Source organism: Alternaria arborescens, assembly GCF_004154835.1.
Source record: "Alternaria arborescens strain FERA 675 chromosome Unknown contig_1, whole genome shotgun sequence".
In the NCBI taxonomy this organism is placed as follows: Eukaryota; Fungi; Ascomycota; class Dothideomycetes; order Pleosporales; family Pleosporaceae; genus Alternaria; species Alternaria arborescens.
The window spans coordinates 1,181,387-1,206,643 of NW_021167856.1; the positions used below are offsets into that span (position 1 = coordinate 1,181,387).

The 25,257-nt window shown below is 51.0% G+C and overlaps 11 protein-coding genes across 11 annotated transcripts; 7 read left to right on the forward strand and 4 right to left on the reverse strand.

Moving 5' to 3' along the window:
* Positions 1 to 675: 675 nt before the first annotated feature.
* Positions 676 to 2,265, reverse strand: AA0111_g441 (hypothetical protein; the record flags this gene model as incomplete). The annotated part of the gene is made up of 1 exon (XM_028650410.1): positions 676 to 2,265. One exon carries the CDS (start codon positions 2,263 to 2,265, stop codon positions 676 to 678), a length of 1,590 nt encoding a protein of 529 aa, XP_028512297.1.
* Positions 2,266 to 2,704: 439 nt separating this feature from the next.
* Positions 2,705 to 3,295, forward strand: AA0111_g442 (hypothetical protein; the record flags this gene model as incomplete). Its single annotated transcript, XM_028650421.1, has 2 exons — positions 2,705 to 2,881; positions 2,930 to 3,295. The coding sequence occupies 2 exons, from the start codon at positions 2,705 to 2,707 to the stop codon at positions 3,293 to 3,295; spliced, it is 543 nt and encodes a 180-aa protein (XP_028512300.1).
* Positions 3,296 to 3,713: 418 nt separating this feature from the next.
* AA0111_g443 (Cutinase transcription factor 1 alpha) lies at positions 3,714 to 6,874 on the forward strand (the record flags this gene model as incomplete). The annotated part of the gene is made up of 6 exons (XM_028650432.1): positions 3,714 to 3,802; positions 3,874 to 3,931; positions 4,179 to 4,303; positions 4,355 to 5,563; positions 5,609 to 6,754; positions 6,808 to 6,874. 6 exons carry the CDS (start codon positions 3,714 to 3,716, stop codon positions 6,872 to 6,874), a joined length of 2,694 nt encoding a protein of 897 aa, XP_028512299.1.
* A 964-nt stretch (positions 6,875 to 7,838) lies between these two features.
* On the forward strand, positions 7,839 to 9,644 carry AA0111_g444 (hypothetical protein; the record flags this gene model as incomplete). Its single annotated transcript, XM_028650443.1, has 5 exons — positions 7,839 to 7,911; positions 7,967 to 8,108; positions 8,227 to 9,102; positions 9,152 to 9,509; positions 9,573 to 9,644. The coding sequence occupies 5 exons, from the start codon at positions 7,839 to 7,841 to the stop codon at positions 9,642 to 9,644; spliced, it is 1,521 nt and encodes a 506-aa protein (XP_028511737.1).
* A 502-nt stretch (positions 9,645 to 10,146) lies between these two features.
* Positions 10,147 to 10,765, forward strand: AA0111_g445 (hypothetical protein; the record flags this gene model as incomplete). The annotated part of the gene is made up of 2 exons (XM_028650454.1): positions 10,147 to 10,672; positions 10,725 to 10,765. The coding sequence occupies 2 exons, from the start codon at positions 10,147 to 10,149 to the stop codon at positions 10,763 to 10,765; spliced, it is 567 nt and encodes a 188-aa protein (XP_028511736.1).
* Positions 10,766 to 14,918: 4,153 nt separating this feature from the next.
* On the forward strand, positions 14,919 to 15,359 carry AA0111_g446 (hypothetical protein; the record flags this gene model as incomplete). The annotated part of the gene is made up of 1 exon (XM_028650465.1): positions 14,919 to 15,359. The coding sequence occupies one exon, from the start codon at positions 14,919 to 14,921 to the stop codon at positions 15,357 to 15,359; it is 441 nt and encodes a 146-aa protein (XP_028512304.1).
* A 126-nt stretch (positions 15,360 to 15,485) lies between these two features.
* On the reverse strand, positions 15,486 to 16,708 carry AA0111_g447 (hypothetical protein; the record flags this gene model as incomplete). Its single annotated transcript, XM_028650476.1, has 3 exons — positions 15,486 to 16,265; positions 16,329 to 16,496; positions 16,547 to 16,708. 3 exons carry the CDS (start codon positions 16,706 to 16,708, stop codon positions 15,486 to 15,488), a joined length of 1,110 nt encoding a protein of 369 aa, XP_028512303.1.
* Positions 16,709 to 17,457: 749 nt separating this feature from the next.
* AA0111_g448 (hypothetical protein) lies at positions 17,458 to 19,007 on the forward strand (the record flags this gene model as incomplete). The annotated part of the gene is made up of 4 exons (XM_028650487.1): positions 17,458 to 17,920; positions 17,985 to 18,112; positions 18,204 to 18,219; positions 18,268 to 19,007. The coding sequence occupies 4 exons, from the start codon at positions 17,458 to 17,460 to the stop codon at positions 19,005 to 19,007; spliced, it is 1,347 nt and encodes a 448-aa protein (XP_028512306.1).
* A 798-nt stretch (positions 19,008 to 19,805) lies between these two features.
* Positions 19,806 to 21,229, forward strand: AA0111_g449 (hypothetical protein; the record flags this gene model as incomplete). The annotated part of the gene is made up of 3 exons (XM_028650498.1): positions 19,806 to 20,115; positions 20,195 to 20,862; positions 20,921 to 21,229. The coding sequence occupies 3 exons, from the start codon at positions 19,806 to 19,808 to the stop codon at positions 21,227 to 21,229; spliced, it is 1,287 nt and encodes a 428-aa protein (XP_028512305.1).
* A 181-nt stretch (positions 21,230 to 21,410) lies between these two features.
* On the reverse strand, positions 21,411 to 22,950 carry AA0111_g450 (putative queuine tRNA-ribosyltransferase; the record flags this gene model as incomplete). The annotated part of the gene is made up of 7 exons (XM_028650510.1): positions 21,411 to 21,785; positions 21,835 to 21,912; positions 21,962 to 22,424; positions 22,486 to 22,495; positions 22,551 to 22,633; positions 22,687 to 22,844; positions 22,894 to 22,950. The coding sequence occupies 7 exons, from the start codon at positions 22,948 to 22,950 to the stop codon at positions 21,411 to 21,413; spliced, it is 1,224 nt and encodes a 407-aa protein (XP_028511740.1).
* A 316-nt stretch (positions 22,951 to 23,266) lies between these two features.
* AA0111_g451 (Aminopeptidase Y) lies at positions 23,267 to 24,895 on the reverse strand (the record flags this gene model as incomplete). Its single annotated transcript, XM_028650521.1, has 3 exons — positions 23,267 to 23,398; positions 23,451 to 24,592; positions 24,643 to 24,895. The coding sequence occupies 3 exons, from the start codon at positions 24,893 to 24,895 to the stop codon at positions 23,267 to 23,269; spliced, it is 1,527 nt and encodes a 508-aa protein (XP_028511635.1).
* Positions 24,896 to 25,257: the final 362 nt, after the last annotated feature.

Consider the following 25,257-nt stretch of genomic DNA (forward strand, 5'->3'; position numbering starts at 1 on the left):
GACGCCAGGCGGAGTGGGCAAAGGTGGTGCTGCATAAGCCAAATGATTGGAGTGGTCGGGAAGCCGCATGACATGGGGTTACGGCAACATTGCGTGAACGTCAGGAGCAAGGGCGGAGGCGCAATGGAGAGGTGGATGCTCGGATATCGTGAGGGTTCAATAGCTGGGGCAGGAAGCTACGTAACCCCGAGTGCTACCCCTTCAGTCAAGCACGGCCGTGCACTGTGCCGCCGAACCGTCAGAACATGCGATGCCAAGTCACCTAGGCACCATAAAGAAGTCTCACGATAGATTAATATGGATTGTGTACGTAAGTAGTGCACTTTCATCGACTTTCACCGCCCCTCCCGTGGCTGCTCAAACCGCCTCGTGACGATAAGGACAGATAACGATTAGCTTTCACTTCCTGAATCAGGCCGATCACCTAGCGATCTTGGAGGGAACAGGTACTATTCGATGCTCTGAACTACAGACGGTACAGTTTACGCACCACTAAAGAATCTTTGCTCGACATCTGCCAGCTACGAACAGCGCGCATGTACGCGAATAAGCGCCATACGATTCTGTATAACACACGTGGATATATCATCAGTCATCACAATCACAATCGGGATAGCAAAAAGCAAAAAATAAGCTGTAGAACAGAACGAGTCTTCACATCCGCTGGCCTGACCGTCATCGGAAAGGACTTGAGCTCGTCGTCGCATCCACCTCTTCAAATTCCAGCTCAAAAGCATCCACTTCCTCAAACTTCTTTCTGATAGCAGCCAACTTCTCCGAGTGCTCGATTGCCGAGACTTCAGTATTGTCTGCTTCGTTCTGGACCGCAGTCTCGTTTTCCTTGTCCGATGATATCCTGCGACTGTATGTTCTGCCCGACTTTTGCGCTACTTTAGCGGGTGCACCCTTTTTCGGGCGAGCTGCTTTCTTTGTCGCTGCCTTTGGCGATACTAACTTTGTAGTCCCTTGCTTTTGGCGAACACGACGTGCTGGCATTTGTAGCTCATCTTGATCCGAGTCCACAGGTTCGACATCGTCTGAAGACTCAATGTCGAATTCATCCCGGTCCCGCAGGCGGTTCCGTCGACGTGGTAATAGGGCTTTGAGTTGCGCAACAGATATAGTTTGCTCTGCTTTCTTTTTAGTCCTCTGCTTAGCTCTCGCAGGTGTCTCCGTCTCCTCGCCTTCTGAGTCTTCATCCACGACGGGCGTCTTAGCTTGTCGTCCTCTTCGGCGCGGTCGCGTCTGCGCTGGTGTTTGAGGCGGCTTCGAGACTTCCCGTATCGGACTACTCGATATGGGGGGCGCAAGTGTCTCGCTTAGTGGCTCCTCATCCTCTTGTGTTTGCTCGATCATCTCCTCGCGTGATGCAACTACTTCTGGCAGGCTCGGGGAAGGTGATCGCTCTGACTCGACATCTTCGCCAGACTGTGGACTCGCTGGTGGTGACGAGCGTGGCACTTGGACTACAGACGAGAACTTGCGCTTTGTGCCACGGGAACCAGAGCTTGAGATCTGAGTGCCGCTATCATTCCGAATCTCCTGCTCCGGTGCCTGCTTCCGTACGTTAAGGGGTGTGGACTCGGCATGCGGAAGGAAATCGTCAAAGTCAAAGTTGTCGGTGTTATCTAGGTCGTCTTGATCGTTGTCCTCCACATCGGTAGTCTGTTGTACCTGGCGCAACAAACTTGGCTGCCGGGGTCTTCGCCTGAAGTTGCTCAAGGCCAGTATCGATCTCTCGTGTGCGGGTGTTGCACCGATCTTGATGGCTGACGGTGGGCGCGTGCCGTGGGCTGGGGAATCAGAACCGAGAGATGAGAATGTCAGATCGCCATAGCCGCTATCTTCTTCTATGTGCGATTCTTCGTGTACTTGAGCAACTGCAGCCAGTGGTGACGAATGCGCGATCGATTTCCTCGCACTGCTTCTTGTGGCGCGCATCTGCTTTGATGCATTTGATGCTGGAGTTCGGGTCTTGGTAGCTGATAAAGATGTGTTCTCTTCAGCCGGTAGCGCGCCGGTCATGGTGAGCTCTGGCTCGTCATGGACCTCCGGTGTCTTCTCCCGTGGCATTTTCCTATGCGAACGCGTTGATCTGGTTCTTGTGACAAGGCCATCGCTGTCTTCGCTGAAGCTATTGGCAGCTTTGCTGACCTTGGTTTGCGCTGGGGTGGGCTTCGCTGGCTGCTTGGGCGCGGGGGCGTCTTTCGGCTTGGTGGGTTTCGCGACGCGCGACGCGACTTTTGAGCGTGGGGGACGAGGCATTGTCGCAATTCGTCCGCGTGATTATTTTGGGAGGTTCAGAATTGTGTAAAGGCGAACGAATGTGGTCGCGATTGGGATGAAGTGGGCAGCGACCGTGCGACAGCAATGGGGATGAGGCGCGTCGATGTTGTGACGCACTGGATTGAATTCACTACCTAGCGTCGATCTAGACGCGCGAACTCTTGGCTCACGTGGTGCACCATCCCATACGTCAGCTCAAATGGTAGCAGCGCACCTAGGGGGGAGCGCGATGTGTTTTTCTGTCCTTCTCTCATGAGCGCATCCGAACTAGCGGTGTCTTGGTCCTATCAGAGGCTGATGTTTTGGTGAGGCCGCACTCAAGGCAGCGACAATTGCAGCGTATATAGCTGCCTTCATAGTCTGAGAAATCAAGTTGCAACTTCAATCCTTCCGTCTCAACTTCTACCTTATTATTGCTATGGATACGGTCAACTTTCCAGATTCTTTGCAAGAGTTTGCAGTGTCTGAAGCAGCCTATCTTCGCCAACACCCCGAGTATGACTGTTTGGTCACGGGTTCAATTGTGTTCGACGAGGAAGGGAAGCTACTGCTAGTACAGCGTGCAGCGGAGGAAAGAGCATTTCCTGATCTCTGGGTGAGCCGACGAGGAAGTCATGACTGTCCTAGAACTAATACTATATAGGAGATACCAGGGGGCAAAGTTGACGATAGCGACCAGACGATTCTACATGCTGCTGCTCGAGAGCTGAAAGAAGAAGCTGGTCTTGACACGATTCGGATACTGAAGAAAGTCACGCATTTTATCTTCGTGGATGAGAAGCCTGGCCGACGAACAACGACATGGCTCAAGCTGGTGTTTGAAATGTCGGTGCAAAGCGCAGATAATGTTGTGTTGGATCCAACTGAGCATCAGAAGTTCTTATTCGCTTCTGAAGATGAAGTTGTTCGTGACCAGGTCGGCGATGTGAAGCTCAGATACATCAGTCCTGCGAACAAGGATGTCAAATTGGAGGCTTTCAAGCAAAGACGTGGAGAAGGATGCGCGTGACAGGCGTGGGCGATCAATGGAGCATGATATGTTGTCTCGCTTTACTGCATTTGAAACTGGCGACTGCCACCAATAGGAGACGACCCATATTGACGGCGACGCGACCTGGGGTAAGTAGGCTGAAGGATCACGATTCTACCTAGCAACAAAGAAGAGATCAATGACGCCAATGTGACCTGGCATGGAAGCAGCTCAGCTTATGTAATTGTGTAACATCGAGCCTCTGGGAAATTGTACTTGTCAAGCAGGAAAAAGCACTGTTTCGTGTGTCGCAAAGGTAATCACTGCCTTGCCGTAGCCTCCCGTACCCGGCGCCCGCGCTAGTTCACACTGTGTGTGCCCCAAGAACACGACCAGTTGCGGACGAATCACAACCTCAACCCTCGACGACCGCGCCAGAGAGCTCAGCGACAGCAGCATGTCGGGCGAACACTCTTTCATGGCCAGTTCAGTGGCCACAGCAGCAGCGCCTCCACCGCTCGCTGCGCAACCCAGCATTGGGACTCCGTAGGTTACAGTGCTGCGCGCAGGACCTCTTGCACATGCTCATACAAGCCAGGCCGTCGGCGTCGTCGCAGTCAGTTCCCCCTGGGCACCCATCCTTCAGGCGACAACGCGCTAGCAGAGCGTGCGAAAGTGAGTGCGACCCATGTTTGCGCAGCATTTCCCCTGATTTCATGTACGAGAGAGGATCCGTCGACGTCGGTGGGATATATGGTCAACACGACGAGCCTCGGCACCTCGGTCAACCTGAAGAAACGGAACGATTCGACGAACGTTTGCTAACCACGACGCAAAACAGCCTGCCACGCAAGGAAAGTGAGTAATCAGCCGCGGCACCGCATCATCGTCGTCGTCGGGACACCACGTAACAGCGCAATAGGTACGATGCGACGCCGCCTCACTGGGAATCCCGTGCACCAACTGCACCGCCTTCGGCATCGAGTGCCGCATCCCCCAGCCCAAGCGCAAGAAGACGCAGACAGCCAGGGCCAAAGACGCCGATAGGTACGGCCAGACGACTTCACTGGTCAAGGTATAGTGCTGACGCGACGGCAGTGACCGAGGAGATAGCGACGACCGCTCACCAGCCAGCACTTCAGTCGAGCCGCGCGAGAAGTCGGCCGTATACAACTCCCAAGATGGAACACCCTCGACTACCGTCTCGCCCGAATACGCTGCCCAGCAAGCTACTCACAATGGCACCTATGTGCAATTCATGAAGCCCAAGTTTGCGCGTGCCCCCATTAAAGAAGCCGGCCGTGTCGCATACCTTGGAGAATCATCCAACCTTTCACTGCTCGTACACGACCGCTATGGCACCACCGATGTTGTCCATTATCCGCTTCCAGAAAACGTGCGGGGTGCGAAGGCGCGGGTCAACGAGATGGACAACATGGAGATAGAGATACTGCACCAGCGAGGTGCCTTCCTGCTCCCGCCACGGGCGCTGTGCGACGAACTCGTTGAAGCCTTCTTCAGATGGGTGGCCCCAGTCGTGCCAGTCATCAATCGCAGCCGCTTCATGCGCCAGTACCGAGATCCGAAGAACCCGCCCTCGCTCCTCTTGTTACAGGCCATTCTCCTGGCAGGCTCACGAGTGTGTACCAATGCGCAGTTGATGGACTCCAGTGGCTCAACAACCCCCGCAGCCATGACCTTCTACAAGCGCGCAAAGGCCTTGTACGATGCTAACTTCGAGGATGATCGCGTAACCATTGTGCAAGCACTCATCTTGATGGGCTGGTACTGGGAGGGGCCCGAGGATGTAACCAAGAACGTCTTCTACTGGACCCGAGTGGCTATTGTTGTAGCTCAAGGCTCAGGGATGCACCGTAGCGTCGAAGGTTCACAGCTGACACGCTCCGACAAGCGTTTGTGGAAGCGTATCTGGTGGACACTGTACAGTCGAGACCGTTCAGTGGCAGTAGCACTAGGCAGACCGGTTGCCATTGACCCTGAGGACTCTGACGTCGAAATGGTGTCTGAAGACGACTTCATCGATGACGAGACAGACCATGCTGCAGAGTACCCTCCAGATCCCATCCATGTCCAGTTCTTCATCAACTACGTCAAACTTAGCGAGATCATGGGCCTGGTCCTATCGCAACAATACTCAGTGGCGTCCAAACACCGCAGAGCGAATGCTATAGATCTTACCCACAGTGACATGGCGCTTGCGGACTGGCTGCAACACTGCCCACCAGAAGTGCAGTGGGAGCGTAACCGCCACCACTTCTGGGCTGCCCTATTACACTCGAATTACTAGTAAGTTACTCGCGACCCAATTTTGACTCACACTTACCCTCGCAGCACCACCCTATGTCTTCTACATCGCGCACATATGCCACCGGCAGGCTCGCCAAAGGCCAGTCATTTGGACGGATTTGGTGAGGCTAATGCATACCCGTCACGGAATATCGCATACCAAGCGGCTGCTATGATTACATCCATCATTGAAAATCTCCGTGCTCATGATGAGATACGGTACACTCCCGCATTCATCGTGTACAGCTTGTTCTCCGCCCTCATCATGCACGTCTACCAGATGAAGTCGTCGAACAAGTCCGTCGTCTCGGCGACGGAGCAACGCCTTCAAATTTGCTTAGACGCTCTTAAAGAGGTCTCCAAGGTCTGGCTCGTTGCAAAGATGGTGCACACACTTTTTGAATCGATTCTTGGCAACAAACATCTTGAAGAGCGCCTACAGAAGGCTGCCGGTCGCAATCACAAGAAGAACAAAGTTCCTTCGGTTCCACCACCACCTCCTCCAAAACCTGCCCAAGAGTCGTCAAAACGAAAGTTCGATGATATGGACCTGGGCTTCCCTGTTCCTAGTGGACCCCCGGCTGCTCAAGTTTCCTATGAGCGATCAAGACCGCAGACTCCGGCCGTCACGCCGTCGCGCGAGTTACAACCCCAACAACAGATGCCCCAGATGACTACTGGATCTCCGCAGATGAACCGGCAGAATCACGATGCATTCATGGGCCCTTCACGGTCGGGAACACGCCCGACGACGCCATTCAACCCATCATACTCGTACCCTGGAACACCACCCGACCTCTTCCTGGTTACCCGTGATACTCCTAATATCAGTCAAGAAGTATGGCAAAACTTCCAACCCGACCAGCTATTCCCAGCCGACACACAAGTCAACTTCCCACAAATGTCGCCCATGCAAAGTCATAGTCTCGTCGACCCGGCGTTGAGCCAGCCGCAGAACATGCCCATGCCCTCACAACAGACTGCTGGGGGTCAACCACAGATGCAAAATCCACCATCGAACACGGGCATTTCTGGCGGTTACGAACATAATAACACTCAGTCCTGGCAGCAACAGATGGAGATGATGTCACAAAACCAGCAACAACATAGCGCACAGGATGATGCTTGGAGTCAGAGTTCCGGAGGTCGACCTAATCCTATTGTGCCGATGAGTCTAAATGTTGACGATTGGTAAGTCATAAACTTAATCATGTTCCGACCTATCGACTAACTTCTTGACCTAGGTTCAACTTCTTCGGTATCAACGGTGAGGCCGATATGTCGCACCTGTTCCAGCAAGGCCCAGCTTAGGCTCACAAGTCTATTAGCGTGATTGCTTTACTTGTTTTGTTATCGATCTCTATTCAGCGGAATAAGCATATCAGCGGCGTCGATCAAGTCGTTACATAGGTTTCTGTTTTCAATGTTCAAAAGTTCCAAGGAATGGATGGACGGGCATGCTACGGGACAGCATCTTTCAGCTTCAGTGCTAAATCATCATCCATTTCACCATAAGCTACCATAGTTGCAAAAAGATAAAGCATATTGAGAGACTCAACAGTATATCTGAAAATATGTATGCACTTCTCATATTAAGTTGCGACGCTGGTGTTCATTCGAGAATCCACCAGAGTTTGTGTAATCAATGCGCGATTGGATCTCTGCCACGGGTAAGTAAGGGAAAGGGTAAGTGATCTGCGTCAACGCTATTTCTACTCTATACGTCGTCATTACAGGTGCAATCATGCGACGCGGCTGCACAGTCTCTATGCTCAGCCAGTGTTCACTCGTCAACCGCGACGGAAGATCCCCCGCATTGTGAGCTAACCCTTTGTAGGATCTAGCGCCACTTCACTTTCGGGAACCTCCAGACGCGAGACTGATACAACAACACCGTGAGCTAGACATACGCCAGCCCACAAAAGTCAAGGAAACACTCTATCGCTAGGTCCGTACTCACTCTTCCCCTGCAAGCCCACCAAATTCATTCCTTTTCCCGGCCGCATAAACCCTAAAGTTCGACCGAAATCGCACCACGCCGCACATCGCAACGAAGCTACCCACGACTGCGCTTTCGAAGTCGCCCAAAGAACAGACCCACAACCATCACTATTCCTCTACGTGGCCATATTTACTGCGCGCCTTCCTCAACCGCCTTAACTTCAGCCTTGTCGCTTACTCCGGAGACCACGTACCTACTTGCGAATTAGACAATACTAACCTCACCCCTCTTATAGGCTAGGGCGCACCATTTCTACGAAGCATACGCGCGAACATGTTCCAAACGCAGCAGAACCCGGGCCGCGGTGCCCCATTAGGTGCGAATAGGTTGCAGAATGGCAAGATGGGTGAGAATACTCCTAGTGTGGTTGTAGGGCATATCGCTGACTGCTGTTTGTGTAGGTGGCGCATCTCAATGGGGATTCGGAGCCCCCATGGGCGCGCCAGGCTTGCCAAACACCCAAACACGAACAAACAGCGGAGCCATGTCAAGCTTTGCGCAAGCAATGGGCGGCTCGCAGCCTCATACGCCATTGAATCTTGAGTAAGTGACCACGTAAGATGGCAAAAAAGCAAGGAGATAGCCCGGAGGGCAGGCATGAATCTCAGAAGTCCCCTTCAGAGAAATCGCAAAGACACAAGCTAGATATTAACGATCTCAGGGAGTTCCCTTCGCTATCGGGCGCACCGCAAGCGCAACAGAACACGACCGCGCAACAGATGTGGGCGAACCCTACGATACGAGCGGCACAACAAAACCAGCAGAACACGATCGGACGTCCACAGGGCCAAGGACAACAGCAAGGGCAAGGTCAAGCTGCACAAGCTGCAAACCAACAACAGCAGAACCAGGGACAGGATGATTCATCCCAAAGTCAGTTTTCTGGTGCTGGCGATGACTATCGATTTGGGGGACAAGGGGGTGTAGGACAACTGGGGGGTGTCCAACCGCAGACGAGCAACGTGGAGGAATTTCCACCGTTGGGTGGCGCTGGCGGAGATATTCCACAAGACCGAAGAGCTGGCCTGATACAGAATGCTGCGGCTTTTGGAGCCAACGGAAACAACGCCTTCCCTGGCCTTGGACAGACACGGAATGGCCTTTCGAGCCCCACAGATAGCCAGCAAGACCGGAGCATCAACCCCACTGTAGGTGGCAGGGCGCTACCTGGCACAGCATCACGGACGCCCTTTGAGAACATGCGGACAAGCAACCAAGCAGATGGGAACCAACGGATAGGACAGTCAGGGAACATGTTTTCTTTAGGTCCTCAGATGGGTATGCGAGGTGGTGCAGATCTTGCCCCCGGAGGACAGCGACCACAGCAAAACCAGTTCGATCAAACGTTTGGAGCAGAGGTTCTCGGCTCCCCCAACGCTCAAAATATGCTGCACAAGAAGTTGTCGGACATGACAGACTCAGAACGATACGGACTGCCTGGCTTGTTGGCGATGATACCTATGGAAAGCCCTGACTACTCTTCGCTGGCTATGGGTCAAGACCTGACAGTCCTGGGCCTGGACCTGAGTCGACCAGAGTAAGCACCACAGATTCTGGTACGTCTTCACTGCTAACATTCCTCTTAGCAACTCACCATTACACCCCACTTTTGGTTCACCGTTCGTGGAGTCCAACGTCAAGCCAGTGATACCACCAGATTTCACTCTACCCGCAGCATACACTGTTACGAACGTTCCGCCGCTACATTCGAAAATGGCCAGCTTCTCTGCGGAGACACTGCTAGCCATCTTCTATCAGTTCCCGCGAGACATCCTGCAAGAAATTGCTGCACAAGAACTGTACAACCGTGACTGGCGGTGGCATATGAAGCTCCAGCAATGGATGATGAAGGACCCAGATCTTGCGGCGCCCATGAGACTGTCACCAAAAGAAGAGCATGGCTGGTACCTATTCTTCGATGTCAAGAACTGGAGGAGAGAAAGGGTATGTATTCTGAACCGCATATATATACTCTTTGCCAAATGCCAATCGCTAACATGAGTTCAGAAAGAGTTTGACCTTAACTACGATCACCTTGATCAGCGTCATGGTAGCCCTGCTATGGCGGGACAAATGTAGTGCATTAATCCAAAGAAGGAGCCTTCTGCTCGGTTCTCCGCTCGGAGAACATGATCACGATCTTGTCTTCATATTGAGTGGTAAATCCAAGGGATCAGCAATCACAAAGGTGTGCAATAGTTGGCCGTGACTCCGAGGGGCAACCGTACAATAGAGTCTCCCGAGGGTCTTTCGCCTAACGTTTATGACACTTTGCGAGTCTGCGCTAACATGCATGCGGCTGTGAGGTAAACTGATTCACTATCGCCATTTGACCTGGTCGTACCTTCTCTCACTTGTCTGCCGTGACTTCGCAACAGCCTCACCGCCTTCCTTTTCTGTACCCTTGTTCATACGTGAATACTTCACACGGGAAGCTCCTTCCTTACTCACCACCAGTCTCCACCGTAGTAGCCTTCACAAATTGTTCACTCTACGGGACTTACTACTCTGAAGACTGCTACCGCTACACCTTTCAGGCTTCAAGACTAACACTCAGACTAACAAATAGCAGCCAGACGTTATGTCCTCACCAAAATCGACCGATGCTGACCATGTCCGACAGACTTTGATGAAGCTCTCTGTTGCCGTTCGCGAGACGACACCTGCTGGCGCGAAACAGGTGTCGCACGCGCCCAATTTATTGGCTCGTCCTGTATACGGTGGCTGTCGCGTCTGTGGTCTTCCTGGTCATCAGTCTGCTGATGTTCAACATCCGGCCGCATGTCGAGTCGCTCTGCTCTCGCTGATCGGCTTCTGGGAGGTCGTCGCAGACCACACATCTTTCCTGTACCAGTATTCCGAACGCTTTCAGAAGGCTATCCAAGCCAACGAGCCGACCTATGCGATGCGTTTCGATAATCGTCCGCTCAAGGGTGGTGACATGGAGGCTGTGCTTGTAGATCGCCTGACGGGAAACTTTCTCAAGTTTCTGGCGCATGTTCGGGGTATCCGAGCCAAGGTTAATGTGGTGCTCGACGAAGAGGGTATAGGCAGGTACGAGCGCGTGGCCAAGAACTTGGAGGGGTTCTTCCTGGGTGGGCTGACCTGTAAGCCTTTGCACGAACATTCAGAGAAAGACGTTTACTAATTCTTCCGTAGTGTCCAACCTCTACGAGCGCAGTATGGCGATGGAAGAGTGAGGAAGTCTTGTCATACCTGGATGGTCGATTGACTACCCTTCATGATTGTCATGGGCAGGACCTAAACGTACCATCGAGCATTCTCAAATGAATGTTTTCTTAGGATGTGGCTCAACAACTCTGTCCTCAAGCTAATTTCCATCAACTTCACCATCTTCAGAGAATAATGACAACTTTATAAAACCAAGACTGATAATTCAATTACATCATCTATAGTGGTGAGTGAGAAACTCATCTGAACGTCATTAGAGACAAATCAGCATCCTACGAATGCATGTGATTTAGCGTTAGACTAACACGACTGCTTCGGCAAGTGCAGTTCTCCGAAACCTCCAACACCTCCTTCAGTACGCGCAAGTCAGCGGCGCAAGGTTTTCACGATGATCTCCGTCGAATCATAGTTGTACGGGCGTCAGGCCAAGGAGATGCGTTCTCCGCCATCGTGCGTTCCTCATAACACGTTCATTGGTACACGATCGAGGGTGCCACGGTACGCTCTCTCCGCAACCCATAATCGGTCACGATGCCTGATCAACAATCGCTGTACCTTCCATATCTGACCCGTTCCAGAACAACTGTATCTCGCAGAGGCTTCCACTGCTCTTCCGATAGGAAGATTCTCGTCCGAAGCATTTGACTCTCTCCAGTCTTCCCGGATCTCACATCACTTGACCCTCAACCACCCTCGCATCGGCAAATCTTTATGGGCTATCCAATCCTACGCGGTCAGTGTGAAACCACGTGTTGAGGAAAAGAAGACCATTTAGTTATGATCATGAATGTGGGATCCGATGACGGCAGCGCAAGGAGCGACGATGCGACGCAGGGTCTTCTGCTGCAGTACCAGGTTCACACCTTAGTTGAACCCCACTCAGCGACGGTAACAAGACCTCGAAGAGGTTGATTGGTCTTCCTCAACCCTGATCAGCCCTTATAGCCTATAGGTGCTGTGGTTTCGCTCTTCGGCTACGGGCAAATGGTTGACAATACTGCGGGCACAATGAACCCTTCACTTGCCTGATACGACCTTTGGAGTACATGATGCTCTTTGACGTAGGGAGTCTTTCCTGAGTTTTCTTATCAAGATGCGATTTCCCCACTGTTTTCCAGCAAGAACATATCGATATGGAAGCGGGAAACGGTACCATCATGGCATACCCGTTGGGTCACGACAAGGCCACGGAAATATTACTCAAAGCCTTTCGGGAACTAAGACAAGATGAAACTGGGTATGTAAATAAGCTGCATAGCCAAGCTTTACTGATATCTTTGTGGGAACAGAGACGGCATAGGGGTTGCAGTGACAGACGTGGAAAATGTCCTACCTCTAGAACATACCCGAATCCTTGAGGGCAGACATGTTTCTGGAAACTCAGCTCGATCATCCTTACTGTCGGGAAAGACATCTAGATACGTCCAACTGTCCGCGTCAGAACAAGAAACGAATACTTCGACGTACGATGATACGGCCGTATCAGAATCGCTAAAGGATTCGACAGTACTGAAGTCTCATTCCACGGATGTGACCGACATTACACACCGGGCCGATGCTCTTACTTTGACTCGCCCTAGGCCCTGGTCAAGTCTGTCGCATAGTAAGCTCACTGCGGCCATCGACCATGAGCCACCAACGTACCATCCAACAAGTCTACCTCTAGAAGGAACCCTTCCGGTGATCAGCAGTGTTGAAACTGAAGACGTCATTACAAGAGATGATACAGTCACCAGTATCCCGAACACGTCGCTGCGTCTGTCATCATCACGCACATCAACAATCTGCTCGGCTGTATCAGCAAGATCATATCAAGAGCCCGGGCCTATCCAAATCAATCCATCTGCTCAACTCCAGAGTATGCAATCTATTAGTAAGCTAGATGCAAGACTTAATGAAATCACTAGTTCATATAGGCCTTGGAGTACGTTACGGCACGGTCGTACAAGCAACCAGGCTGTCTATATACCTACCGGCACATCAGAGTCTATAACCAATATACCATTCAAAGCTGATCTCTTTGAATCTCACTCGAGATCGAATAATAGTATCCTTTCTCCATACGCCGATGGAGCCCACAAACACCAATGGGCGAAATCGAGTGAATGGGTTGAGCCCTGTATTATTAACGACGGACCAAAAGAATGGATCGAAGACTTCCTCACACGCCAGGAGCAAGCAGATCGCGATGAGGAAAATGAGAGGCAGCTCCAAGAGAAACAAGACAAGCAATACGGTAGTATCCGCTATCGAGTGAATAGTGCCGACAAGTTTAGGCGCAGGCTGAGCAAGAAGCGTGTATCTGGAGAGCGGGGAAGTTTCGAGGCCAGGCAGGAAAGGAAGAACGGAAATGGTCTCAACATTGATTTAGGCCCAACTCCTTTCAGGCAGACATCGGATTCAACACCTGGAGAGGATCTGGATGGGCCAGCGAGAGCGAGAGCTTTCTCGTGGACTCCTGATACGCACCAATCTCCCATATCTCTGACTGCTCTACCGGACCGATCATCTTGGACGCCCACATCATCATCCCCATTGCACCGTACACATGCTGCAGACAGGCTGCATATGTCATTACCGTCACACCACCCTTCTAGGCGGAAGTTTTCCAACAGTTCTTTCGCGCCGAGCCACCATCGTTCGACTTCCGCTCTAAAACGAGCAGCGACGAGACAACATTCCACCGCTCATTTGAGAACCAGCAGCTGGGAGAATTTGAGAGTCAAGAAGATCACTTCGATAGGTTCAGGATTGAAGAGAACACTCTCCACGGGGTTTGTGCCTGCGATTACAGAAGGAAAAGACAGTATGAAGGGCTTAGTGGGAAGAGTGGAGAAATTCGGTGAGAGTGTGACCAGAAAGCTTAGCGCAAGCTGCAAGGGGAAATGGAAGGGCTTGGGCAGGAAGAAGAAAAGCATGAACGTTGGAGGGATGTATATCATTGGGAGAGAGTGCTGAGATTTATTTCGAGGTAGTGATAGCATCAAGATCAGGATTAGCATCTCCACTCTCGTTCTGCGGACCAATGCATTGATCGGCACACTCTCGCCTGTTGAAAATAATGGCTTTCTAGAATTGTAACAGATTCTATCACACTCGCTATGCCCATTCCACGGCTTGTTCCCTACTATGCAAGTCATATCTAGATAAGAGACTGGTCTTCTATCATCTCGGAGTTCGTATCGAGTCGTGCTGCTCGATAGACATGAATGATGATTGACTCTAGCGTCCCGATCATGTTTGCTTGAAGCTGTGAGACAATATACTAATTGAAGTCACTGGATACTCGTTGCTCCATAATAGAATCATAATGCTGTGTGTACTAGAGACGAATCGCTACCGAGCCACGATAGTGTTCGGTCTGCTCTCATACCCCGGATCGAGTCGGGCCGGATCAGAATGGGCCAATTCTGACAGAAACCTCGTCACCACTACCCCTGACCCACGAATACTTTGACCCTCTACCTGAATCTGATAATTTCCCTAGAAAAAAATGCAGGAAACGATGTGTCAGATACCGGTGCTTCGGCTTAAGACACACAGGCAGACGGTACCCCTCAGTACCGACTTATTGGTTCTGCTCGACGCTGATACTCTTATTTACCGCTCCATTGGTTAGAGGACCTCTCAGAAGTTGTTGGCTGATGGTAGATAGGTGCTTCTTTTAGGTTGGTTGGTCATTGTGAGCCAACATTGAGACTGCACACAAAATGTATCTCCGGTTCTCCTGCGTCATTCGATATTCTTCTTTGATCTCCTTCAGTGTCACTATCCGGGACTGCCATCGATTTAAAAGCCGTCTCATACTCTAGGATGCAAGCAGGATAAATCTAGATTCTATCAAGAAGCGGAAACGATGCCGCAGTACTTCCCGACGGTCCCTTATCAACCTCTTCAGCCGTCAACCCCCCATCGTGGCTTCAAAGCGTATTTTCTGAACAACCACCCTGTCCTCTATACAAAGCTCCGTACGTTTAGCACAACTTATATGCATCCCTCTCTTTGTTCGCACACTGTTTCAGCAATATATCCTTGGCCGTATGTTGTAGCATCCACTTTCCGAGCAACATATCCGATACTCACTGACGATGTACCAGTCTCGACGCTATCCTACTCCCAAGACGCAGACCTTACGAAACCCCTTTGGATCGAATATACGTAATGTACCACTACCTCATCCGTGGTGACTACGAAGTCCTCCGCAACGAAGTCCAGGACTTCTTCGACCACAAGCACTGGCATGTCCAATCCATTCCCGACCCTCGGGATCACGATCCAGAACGTTATGCCATCCTAGCAGCCATAACGGAATATCTTGCACATGGTATCAATCGGCGTATCATGATTTCTCAGGGCTATCGGAAGGATCCAATAGGTCCGTGGCGGACGGTGGCCTACCACTTTTTCCATGGTACCAAGGGCTATCTGCCGATTCTTGAGAAGCTAGATAAGGCGCCGAAGTGGGCAGGAAGGGTCAAAATGGTGGAGAGTAGGCTGGAAATCTGTCAGGGTTGGACAAGTGAGGTCTGGGGTGAGAAGAGTAGTTTGAAGTTTGCGGCGAAGGGAATTGTGTGCACTGAGATCGTGGAGTGCTTCATTTGATGATGAGTAGACGAGTAGGATACATCATGTGAGTGTTGTGTGTGTACTTCACATTGGCATTGTTTAACTAGCTAGGAGTTCCTATCAAGTTTCCAATGGATCGCATCATCACGAGCCTCTATACCCCTACACAGCTTCGTCCTCGATCTCCAAATCTCCTACCTTGAACTTCTTTCCCTTCTTATCCGCGTAATCCGTATGATCGTGGTAGTCCTTCACCCTCTCTCTCACATATTCCAACCCCCTCACCGGCTTCTTGTGGGCCGCATCATCGCCAACAAGACCCAATCTCCTCAGTAGCGGCGACGCCACTGGCTTGATATCCACATCGTTTCCTGGTCGAACAAAGTAAAACAAGCCCAGTCGGTGGATGTAGGCTTGATCCTCTGGCGGTCTAATAACCCGATGGATAGTTGACTTTAGATAGCCTGCCGACCAAAAGGACAAAGTATCGCCAACGTTACAAACTATGCCGTTGGGTACAGGTGGGACGTACTTCCATTCTCCAGTCGGCGTTTTGAGTTGTAGACCAGCAACATCTTGGCTCCACAGTAGAGTCAAACTTCCAAAATCCGTGTGCGCGCGAGACCAGGTATTTTGAACCTTGGCGTCGTCGGCGGCAGGACGGGGGTGGTAAATCATGTAGCGGAGATGGTCTTCTGACGGATCGTCGTAGCGATGTTGGTCAGAGAAGTAATTTTCTGGTAGTTCTAGTATCAAGGAGAAGAGCTTGAAAATCTTCGAAGCGATGTCCAGAGATCGACGGGAAAAGTCCTCAATCTCGGACCGGAACGAATGCAAGAATGGGTGGAATGGTTCGTGAAAGTTTGAAGGAATGAATTTAGGTATGTTGATCGATTCGACATTATCGAGAACGGTTGTACCCATTATCTTCTTCTCGTTTGCCTTTTTCTCGCGTTAGTGTGCACATACTGCTGTCGCGCTTGCTGTTTAGATGGAGATACCTACAGCGCGGTACCCGAAATAGTTTCCATTTGCGAAATCACATCGGTACTCTGGGTCGCCCTTCTCCTCCAATGGCAAGTTGAAGTAAGCTTGACCGATGTCATATTGCCGATCAATTTCTTCTTGGGTGAAGCCAGTACCAGTGACGCTGAAGAAACCTGTGTGGTGTACCTCCGTGCTCGTCAGGATATAGGCTCATTGTACAATGTCTGTTAACTTACAGCGTCTCTTAATTCTTTAGCCAATTTCTGTTTCCCATTAGGCTCGTCGAATGTGGATAGATCGATGATCTTAATGTCTGCCCAGTTCAAGTCTTCGCTCGTGTGCTGGGGTCGCTTCCACTTCGCGATAGATGGTGGTTCTTGCGGCACCGCTGACGGCATGTTGTTGGTGGGAGTAGCGGGATTTGAGGTTTGTGAGCATGATATTTACGCCTATATGTATTCGACGAAGTTATCCCCGGTTCTTTCTGGCCTATCATAGTTGTTTGTATTCCCTGACAGAGATGCGGAGGTGGCGAGCACGCAATACCCCGCTAGACGTCGTGCTCGCATGACTGCGTCACATAACGCATACTCTTCTCATCTGTATTCCAAAATCCTTCACCTGAAATGCGAATCCGTGCGAAGCGGGTTTCTAAGTCACGATCGTTATTTCGACCATATCGAGGATACTTACTGTGCGTAATCGCGATTGATACGTTCCATGGGGCATGGAAATGTCGCCCGAGCCGGATGTCTTGTGCAAAGGTATCGCAGCACCTAGTATGCGTTTTGACCGTTCTTTGCAGTCAGCAAGCAGCATTCAAAGTTACTGTCAAGTGTCATGGGACCTTTCCGGCAGCTCTCTGCTTGACAGAATAGTATGAAGTTACTGGTCGTGCGTGTCGTAATGATGCCTCATCTGTACAGATAATACGCATGCTAAGGTTGTGCGACCACCTAGAAAGAGAGACGTGACGTTTCGTCTCTAGCTACAGTGACGTCGACAATAGCGTGGATGCGTAAAACAGTCATGTTTTCGAGCGACTGTTAGATCAATCGACCATCTCTTGAGTCTGTTTCCATTTCTTGGCTCTTCTTTCCGCTTGTTGTAACTCATACTATTGAGAAAAGAGGTATTCAAGGCAGAGATGACAGCAACTCGAAAACTTGAAGAAGACATGACCAAAACGATCGGCCATGGACAACCATCTGAGACACCTAGGACTCAACGCGCGAATAATGCACTCAAAGAGGCTCACCGAAAAGTGGACGCCCGTATGCCATACTGGTGTGCCTTCGTCTTCCTCACCATGCGCATGAACGTCAACAACATTTCGAACACGGCGATCCTGAATAAGGAGGAAGGTACCGACATACGAAAGCAACTTGGTAACCTTTCTTCATCTCAATGGGCATGGGCTTTGAGCATCTTCTGGTGTCCACATATGCTGTTCGAGCCGGTTGCAACGTTGATGTTGAAATGTTTCTCCCCAAGCATCTGGATGAGCTGGATCATGTTCACTTGGGGTGTTGTGTCGATATGTCAGGCTGCGACGCACAACTACTCCGGTATATTAGCTTGTCGCTTCTTCTTGGGGATGGCCGAGGTGGGTAAGTTGTGACTGTACGAAATGCTTGTAGGATACATACTGACTTTGCATCTTCACCTCCGCAGGCTTTTTCCCCAGCGTGCTGTACCATCTCAGCCTTTGGTATCCTGCACACCGACTGCCGTTGCGTATTGTGTTTCTGTATGCGTGTGGCATGTCCACGGGTACGGTCAGCGGGCTACTCGCGTATGCGGTAAGCTATATGAATGGGGTTGGCGGACTTGCTGGTTGGCGATGGGCAGTTGATCAGACTCTTCTTAGATTCATATGCTGGCAAACGTCAGCTTTTCATCATCGAGGGTATGTTGCCCATAACATGTTCGGCGTATACGTACTTCCGTTTACCAGGTTACCCGCAGACTGTCGATTTCCTGAGCGAAGACGAGTGCGCAGCCATCTTAGCTGATCTACCACAGCAAGCACCCACTATGCGCGCAAAAACGTTTGACACAGATCAGACCAAGTCTTTGTCCAAAAGCACAACCTTCCTCTCGTTCCTCATGATCTGGACAACGCACGATATCGGTGGATGGGGCATGTCGTTCGTTCTTCCAACCGTCATCTACGAGTTAGGCATTTCCAACACAGCCGTGTCTCAGGTTCTGACTATACCACCTTTCGCACTTGTCTTCCTTATACTGATAAGTCTCGCATACTTCATCCATCACGGGTATCTCTCGCCTTGGGTTGCCGGTCTTGGAGTTGAGGGCATACAGATAGTATGCTATATCCTCTTGATCAACGTCAAACAACCAGTCGCGAAGTACATCTTTATCATGATAGCGACAGCAGCCTCTCAATCTTCCTTCGCAATTATTTGGCCCGAGCGTGTACGTGTGGCTAAGGGTACTACGACAGCTGGACTGGCCATTGGGATGTCGAATGCAAGCGGACAGCTCATGGGCATTCTTGGGCCCCAAATCTATCAGCCGAAATTTGGTCCAACATATCGAATTAGCTACGCCTGTTCTATCGCGTTGATCGCAATGTGTCTGGGGGCTGTTTTGAGCACTTGGCACTTTGTGCGGAAGGGAGACGTCAAAGGAATGGCATTGCAGAAGACTGAAGATGGGGTATTGGTTGCGTAAGATCCGTGATACTCACGCATTTTAGAATCGAGAGGCCGATAAGCTGACTAATGATCGAGCAGGTATCACTGCAAGTCTTCATGAACCTGATAAATGTGCACAGTTGGTGAGAAACATGTTCCGATCGTAGAAAACAATGTTGGGTACGGGATGTTGATGGAAAGTTCTGGGCATCGTGGTGTGGAGGCCTTATCAGCGTTGACAAGATCCTGTCGGAGCTTTCGCATCCTCCGATTCCCAGTTAAGCCCATTGAAGCAGTAAGTACGAGCACCTTCGTCTCTCACGGTGCCGGAAGACAATTGATGGCCGACAGCCTTCCAAGCTTTTGTCCCTGCAGAAGTGCACACCTAGAACCCAAACAGATTATATCCAATTGCCAAAGCCCCAAGAATTGGAGTTAGCAGCGTTCAGGGCGACCGCCGATTGTCTTGGAACTCTGGTGATGTCATTAGCGACGGTGAAATTTCGCCGTAGCGCCTGAGAACCCGATCCGCAAGTTCCAAGTACGGAGTTCCGACTCGCGATACTGTCTGCATCCTAGTGGGCTGCACCTGGGGTAAGGAAGGATAGTACAATCAGGACGCATGTAAAGGACCGAAGGAGAGAATGGATGAAGAATATATAGTTTAGATGTACGGGCGTCCGTCTCGGAAAAAACACGCTTACAGTTTCCTTTTCATCCTGCTGCACATGTTTAGCCGCAGTACCTTCCATATCTGTGTCAGAATCATATCTCAGCCACTCAGCACCTAAAATCCCTATCCACACCTTCTCCGAGTTTCCTCGTCGCCAAAAAGATGCCGTCAGCTACAAGTCCTCTCAACATTCTCATAAACGGCTCTGGTATCGCCGGTCCTGTCACTGCATACTGGCTGCACCGCTTTATGCCAACATGTCAAATCACCATCTTAGAGCGTGCACCTGAACCAAGATTGGGTGGACAAGCCGTAGATCTCCGCTCTTCATGTCTGCCAATCGTGAAGAAGATGGGAGTATTGGAAAAAGTGAAAGAGAAGACTACAACAGAAGTTGGCATGCAATTTGTGTACCGGGATGGCCAAAGGCGAGCGACTTTTGAGGCTACTGGAGAGGAGGAGCGGCAAAGTGGTATGTTAGTCCCAATGCTTTGCGAACAGAAAAACACCGGTCGAGACGCGATAAGAACTTCAACCTAACCTCATTCCAGCAACAAGCGAGTACGAAATCTTACGAGGAGACATGGCACGCATTGTGTATGAACTCACAAAGGACAACCCACAAATAACCTACATTTTCGACGAGATGGCCATCGAAGTTCAACAAGACGAATCAAAAGACGGCAAAGCCCTAGTCACCTTCAAGAACGGCAAACTCCCTCCCACAGAATTCGACGTTGTGATAGGCGCTGATGGCCAGATGTCAAGGACCCGCCGTATGGTCTTTGGTCACGGACCTAACAACGACGATTACCTGTATCGTCTCGGACAGTACTCTGCTCTCTTCACCATGCCTCGCGATCCCACTGACACCCAGTATGCACAATGGTACAATGCATCGCGCGGCCGGCTGTTTTTGTTACGACCTGATCAGTATGGTACAACCAGAGCTTATCTCGCCGTCACCGATGCGAACTTGAGTCGTTTTGATGAGCTAGACAAGCTGTTGAAGAAGGGAACAAGGGAGGAGCAGCAAGCGTGGTTCGAAAAGGAGTTTGAGGGCGCGGGATGGCAGACTGAGCGTTGCATACGGGAGATGAAGAAGGCGGATGACTTCTACATGCAGCAAATTGCGCAGGTCAAGATGGATACTTGGCATAAGGGGCGAGTGGCTCTAGTGGGCGATGCTGCGTATTGCCCAAGTCCGATCTCTGGTGTCGTAAGTTGCCTCAACACATCTTCTTAACACTGACGTGTGATACTAACATCTATAATAGGGAACTGGAGCAGCCATAGTCGGCGCCTATGTCCTCGCTGGCGAGATCTCTCGTAACCAAGAGGATATTCCCACTGCACTAGCAAACTACGAACGTGTTGCACGGGAATACGTAGACAAGGCGCAGAAGCTCATCCCAGGAGCACCACAGATTGCGAACCCGCAGACTGAGTGGGGGATCAAGATCTTCAACACTGTGACCGGCACGCTATCACATCCGTATATTCAGAAGTTCAGTGGTGTGATTGGCAAGATCATTCCGGCATTTGGGTCGTCAAAGATTTGGAGCCCGCCAGAGTATGGGTCATAGAGTCGACGTATGGCTCGTGTATTAGCATTTTAGTTCAGGATAAATCGATTATGCGCTGGTAAAATACCGCATGATTTTAGCACTGATGCTTTCACCCTGCCCCAATAAGAACCTTCACAGACGTATTATAAAGGAGGTCGAGTTTTGCGTCTTGTCAGCGCGAACATCTTCTGCCCGTCTACTAGCTAAGCAGATCTACGCCAACACCTCGAAGCGCATCGACTGCCCATTGAGGGTACTTGTCCTTCTCTCCGTTGTGCAACTTGCTAAAGAAGTCTTTGACGAACTGCGGGTATCGATCTTGTATGATGGCCTCTCTTGCCTCTTTCATCAAATTGAGCTGGTAGTGCACATTGTGCATTGTAAGAAGATGCGCTCCGGCGGTCTCTTTGGCGGTAACATGATAGATGTATGCCCTCGTGATACCAAGTCCGCCTTCGGACATTGGACGGCAGCAGGTGCATTTACAACCTTCCTCGATAGGGCCAAAATCTTCAGAGTAAGCGGCGTTGCGTAGGTTGAGGCCACCGTGGGCAGTAATGGCGTTGCCAAAACGCTGGGAAACGTTAGTCCGAGTCTACAGTGAAGCAGATAGTATGCCTTACAGCCGTGCGGGTTGGCCAAACGCAGTCGAACATGTCCGCGCCAAGTGCCACGGATACGACCAAATCTTCTGGGTAGCCCTGGTCCCGTCAGTAAGCTGTGACATGTCGCAAGTCATCTAAGACATACCACGCCCATGACATATCGAGGCTTCTTCTCAGGTAGCAGATCGGTGCATGTCTTGACGACGTCACAGTAAGCCGCTTTTTCCTCACCACCAGACAAGCCTCCTATCGCAATGCCTGGCGTGTCTCGCGCGACCATTCCAGCCGTACATTCCCGTCGCATGTCTAGGTCTAAGCCTCCTTGTATAATGCAGAAGAGGTTCTGCTTCTCTGGGTTTTTGTGCGCTTGTATACAGCGGTCAAGCCAGCGTACCGAACGTTCCATGGCTTCCTTCATACGCGCATGATCGGGCGAGGTGGTCGCGATAACGTCGTCGAGTTGCATAATGATGTCGGACCCGATCGAGTTCTGGAGGGATATTGAGTGTTCGGGCGTGAGCAGCATGGGTGACCCATCGTGGGGACTGAGGAACCGGACGCCTTCCTCGGTGACTTTGGCGAGTTTGAGTAGCGATACCATCTGGAAGCTGGTGTTGATATCAGCTGCTGCTGCTGCTCAATTGCGACGAATTTGGAGGTATCACCCACCCACCGCTATCTGTAGCAGTCAGCACTTCCGCCTCTTCATCCTGTTGTGGTGTTGTGTTTGGCACCTGTAAGGATATTGTGTGGCCATGACTGCAGCTTGTGCGCGCCGCCTATGGCATCAAGTGTCGCCTGTCCTGGCTTCAGACCTCTCCCTCAAGTCAGCAGCTGCTGGCACATATGGAGGCAAGACTTCTCCCGTACAGATGGTATGTGTTGTTCAAGCATAGCCGACATCCCTGGTCTTCTAGTTGATCTGGCGTGAGGCCTTTGAGGGAAGCCTGCGTCGCAACGGGCATGAAGATGGGGAGGGGTACAGGGCCATGAGGCAGATGCAGCGTTGCGGCGCGTGCTTTGGTCACCTGAGGCTGTCAGAGGGTGCGCAACATGTCAAGCTCGAATATTGCATACTGAGCACTTCCCCAGCAACTCAAAGGTGAGCGCTGAAGGCATTGATACGGGTGCCATGATGCGATTGGAGGCGATGCATCCCGCAATAAGACGCGACATTGCGACCGACGATTCGGTTACGGCCCGTTCGCTTAGCGCGACTTCCCTTCTTTCATCCTCATGATTCGTTCCAGAGCAAATCAATCGCATTTGATAATCATGAGGCTTAATGCTCCCACCTAACAGGGAAATTATTCTGTTTCAAGATTTCATGAGATTCAGTAGCACTGATTGCCAGAAACATGTTCGCATTAATCCATAATGATATGTGTGCAACCCGGTTAAACCCAACAAAGATTGGACCATACGCCGGCAAAGAAGAGCAGGACATATTCTAGATGAACATCTTATCACCATGATATTTGACATCCTCCCTGTATGCCGTAGACTTGACTGAGGCCTCTAGCTCTCTCTTCGGGAAACCCTTGAAGGAACGCGCATATGTCGCGACCGAGTGTGCGATGAGCTGGGAAGTGTTAGCGGAATCCCTCTGTATACTGAGTATTGGAAGTGCTTACCTTGGTGTTGGCGACCCACGCCGTCTCATTGAGGTTTGAGATATCGTCGCAAAGCTGATGGTAGCAGTTGTCGTACCAATCTCCTGCCTTTCCACCAAACATCTCAACCTCCTTTTCCGTCTTGATACCCTCCGCTCCCGTAGCGATACCACCGCCAGGAATGCCGTTTCGGATGAAGCCATCATAGTCGCTGCGACCATCGAAGGGAATAAAGGTGTAGTTCAGACCTTGGTCCTTGTACCATTGGATGTACAGATCGCGCAACTCTTCTGAACCATTAGGGTTCAGCGCGTTTGTAGCATTGTAGATTTGGTAGGCGAAGTTCGGGCTAGCCATCATATCGTAATCCATGAAGAGACGGATCTTCTGGTTCTCCTTCTCGGGCAAAGAGGCGACATAGTAGTCAGAACCCAATAGGCCTTCTTCTTCACCTGCCCACCAGGCAAACCTCACACAGTTGCTCACGTTGAACTTGGTGAGTTGTGTAGCAACCTCAAGCAGCGACATCGTACCTGATCCATCATCGTTAATTCCAGGGCCTTCAGTAACACTGTCACTGTGGGCACCGAGCATGACGCAATTGTCTGGGTCACCAGCTGTCGTCTGCGCGACAATGTTGACGGTAAGGATCGTGTTCACTTCGGCGTCGATGTAGGCGATCGCATCAACGCGCTTTCCCTTCTCAAGCTTCTTCAAAATTGGCTCAGCTTCTTCACCAGAGAGGCCGAATGTGGCAATGTGATCTGGTGATGGCGTTCCGAGGGTACCCGAGACAGCATCTTTTTCGTAGTTGTACACAATGGCAGCAACGGCACCTTTACGACCAGCATGCTCAGACTTGGTGCCAAAAGGGCACACACCGCGCTTGACGAAGGCGATGTTGCCGGCTACGGAGTCTGGGAAGTCAGACTCCTGGCAACCCTCGTTTTCAACAAAAACAAGATCACCGTGCACAGGCTCTTTGTCCTTGGTGGCTGGCGTCAATCCCATGGCCCTTGCAGACTTGGGCACGCTGTCACCGATGACAAGACGCGATTCAAAAACATTGCCGGAAACAGCTGGGAATGTCTGGTTGGTGATGGTGTAGTAGTCGCCAAGCTCAAGGACAGTTTCATAGATGTAGGATAGCGTTCCAAGGTGGCCTACGAGTTCGTTAGCATCAACAAGCAACACGTCACGTGGGCAGACTTACCAGCACTCCCGATGACTCTGGTGGGGTGGTTGTATTCCTCCTCGCCGAGCTTCGCAATCTCGTACATCTTCTTAGCGCGCGCCATCAATCTGTCTCCACTGATGAGGTCCTGGAGCTCCGTGGAGTTGACCAGCGGTTTCGTTCCATGTGGATGTCCGAGTGACGCTTGGTTACTGGATGATAGGAGCGGGACCTGGAGCGCAGCAGCGCTTGTGATGGCTGCGCACAGCGCAAAGCCTGAGTAGAAGACCATGTTGTAAGATGCGTAGATGGAAAGGTGTGGAGGTGAAGTGAGATGGATGGATGATGTTTGTCTGTTGATAGAGGTGTCGCTGTTGCCATGACGCTAGCACGCGCCTACCGATAACACATGTCCCCGTGCACGAAGCCAGGTGATCACGCTCGAGCGCGTATCATATACTCATGGAGATTCTGGTGTGTTTCCAAACCCCATCATCGAGCATTGCGGATTGCAATGTGGGAAGAGCATCATATGGTAGAAATGCAGCCCTGTATAGGTTCACGCATAGCCATCCCGACACTAGTCTATCATATGCAAGGTACAACAACCATTCAAGAACCAATCAGCTTGAGCTCGAACCACAGCCTGATCAT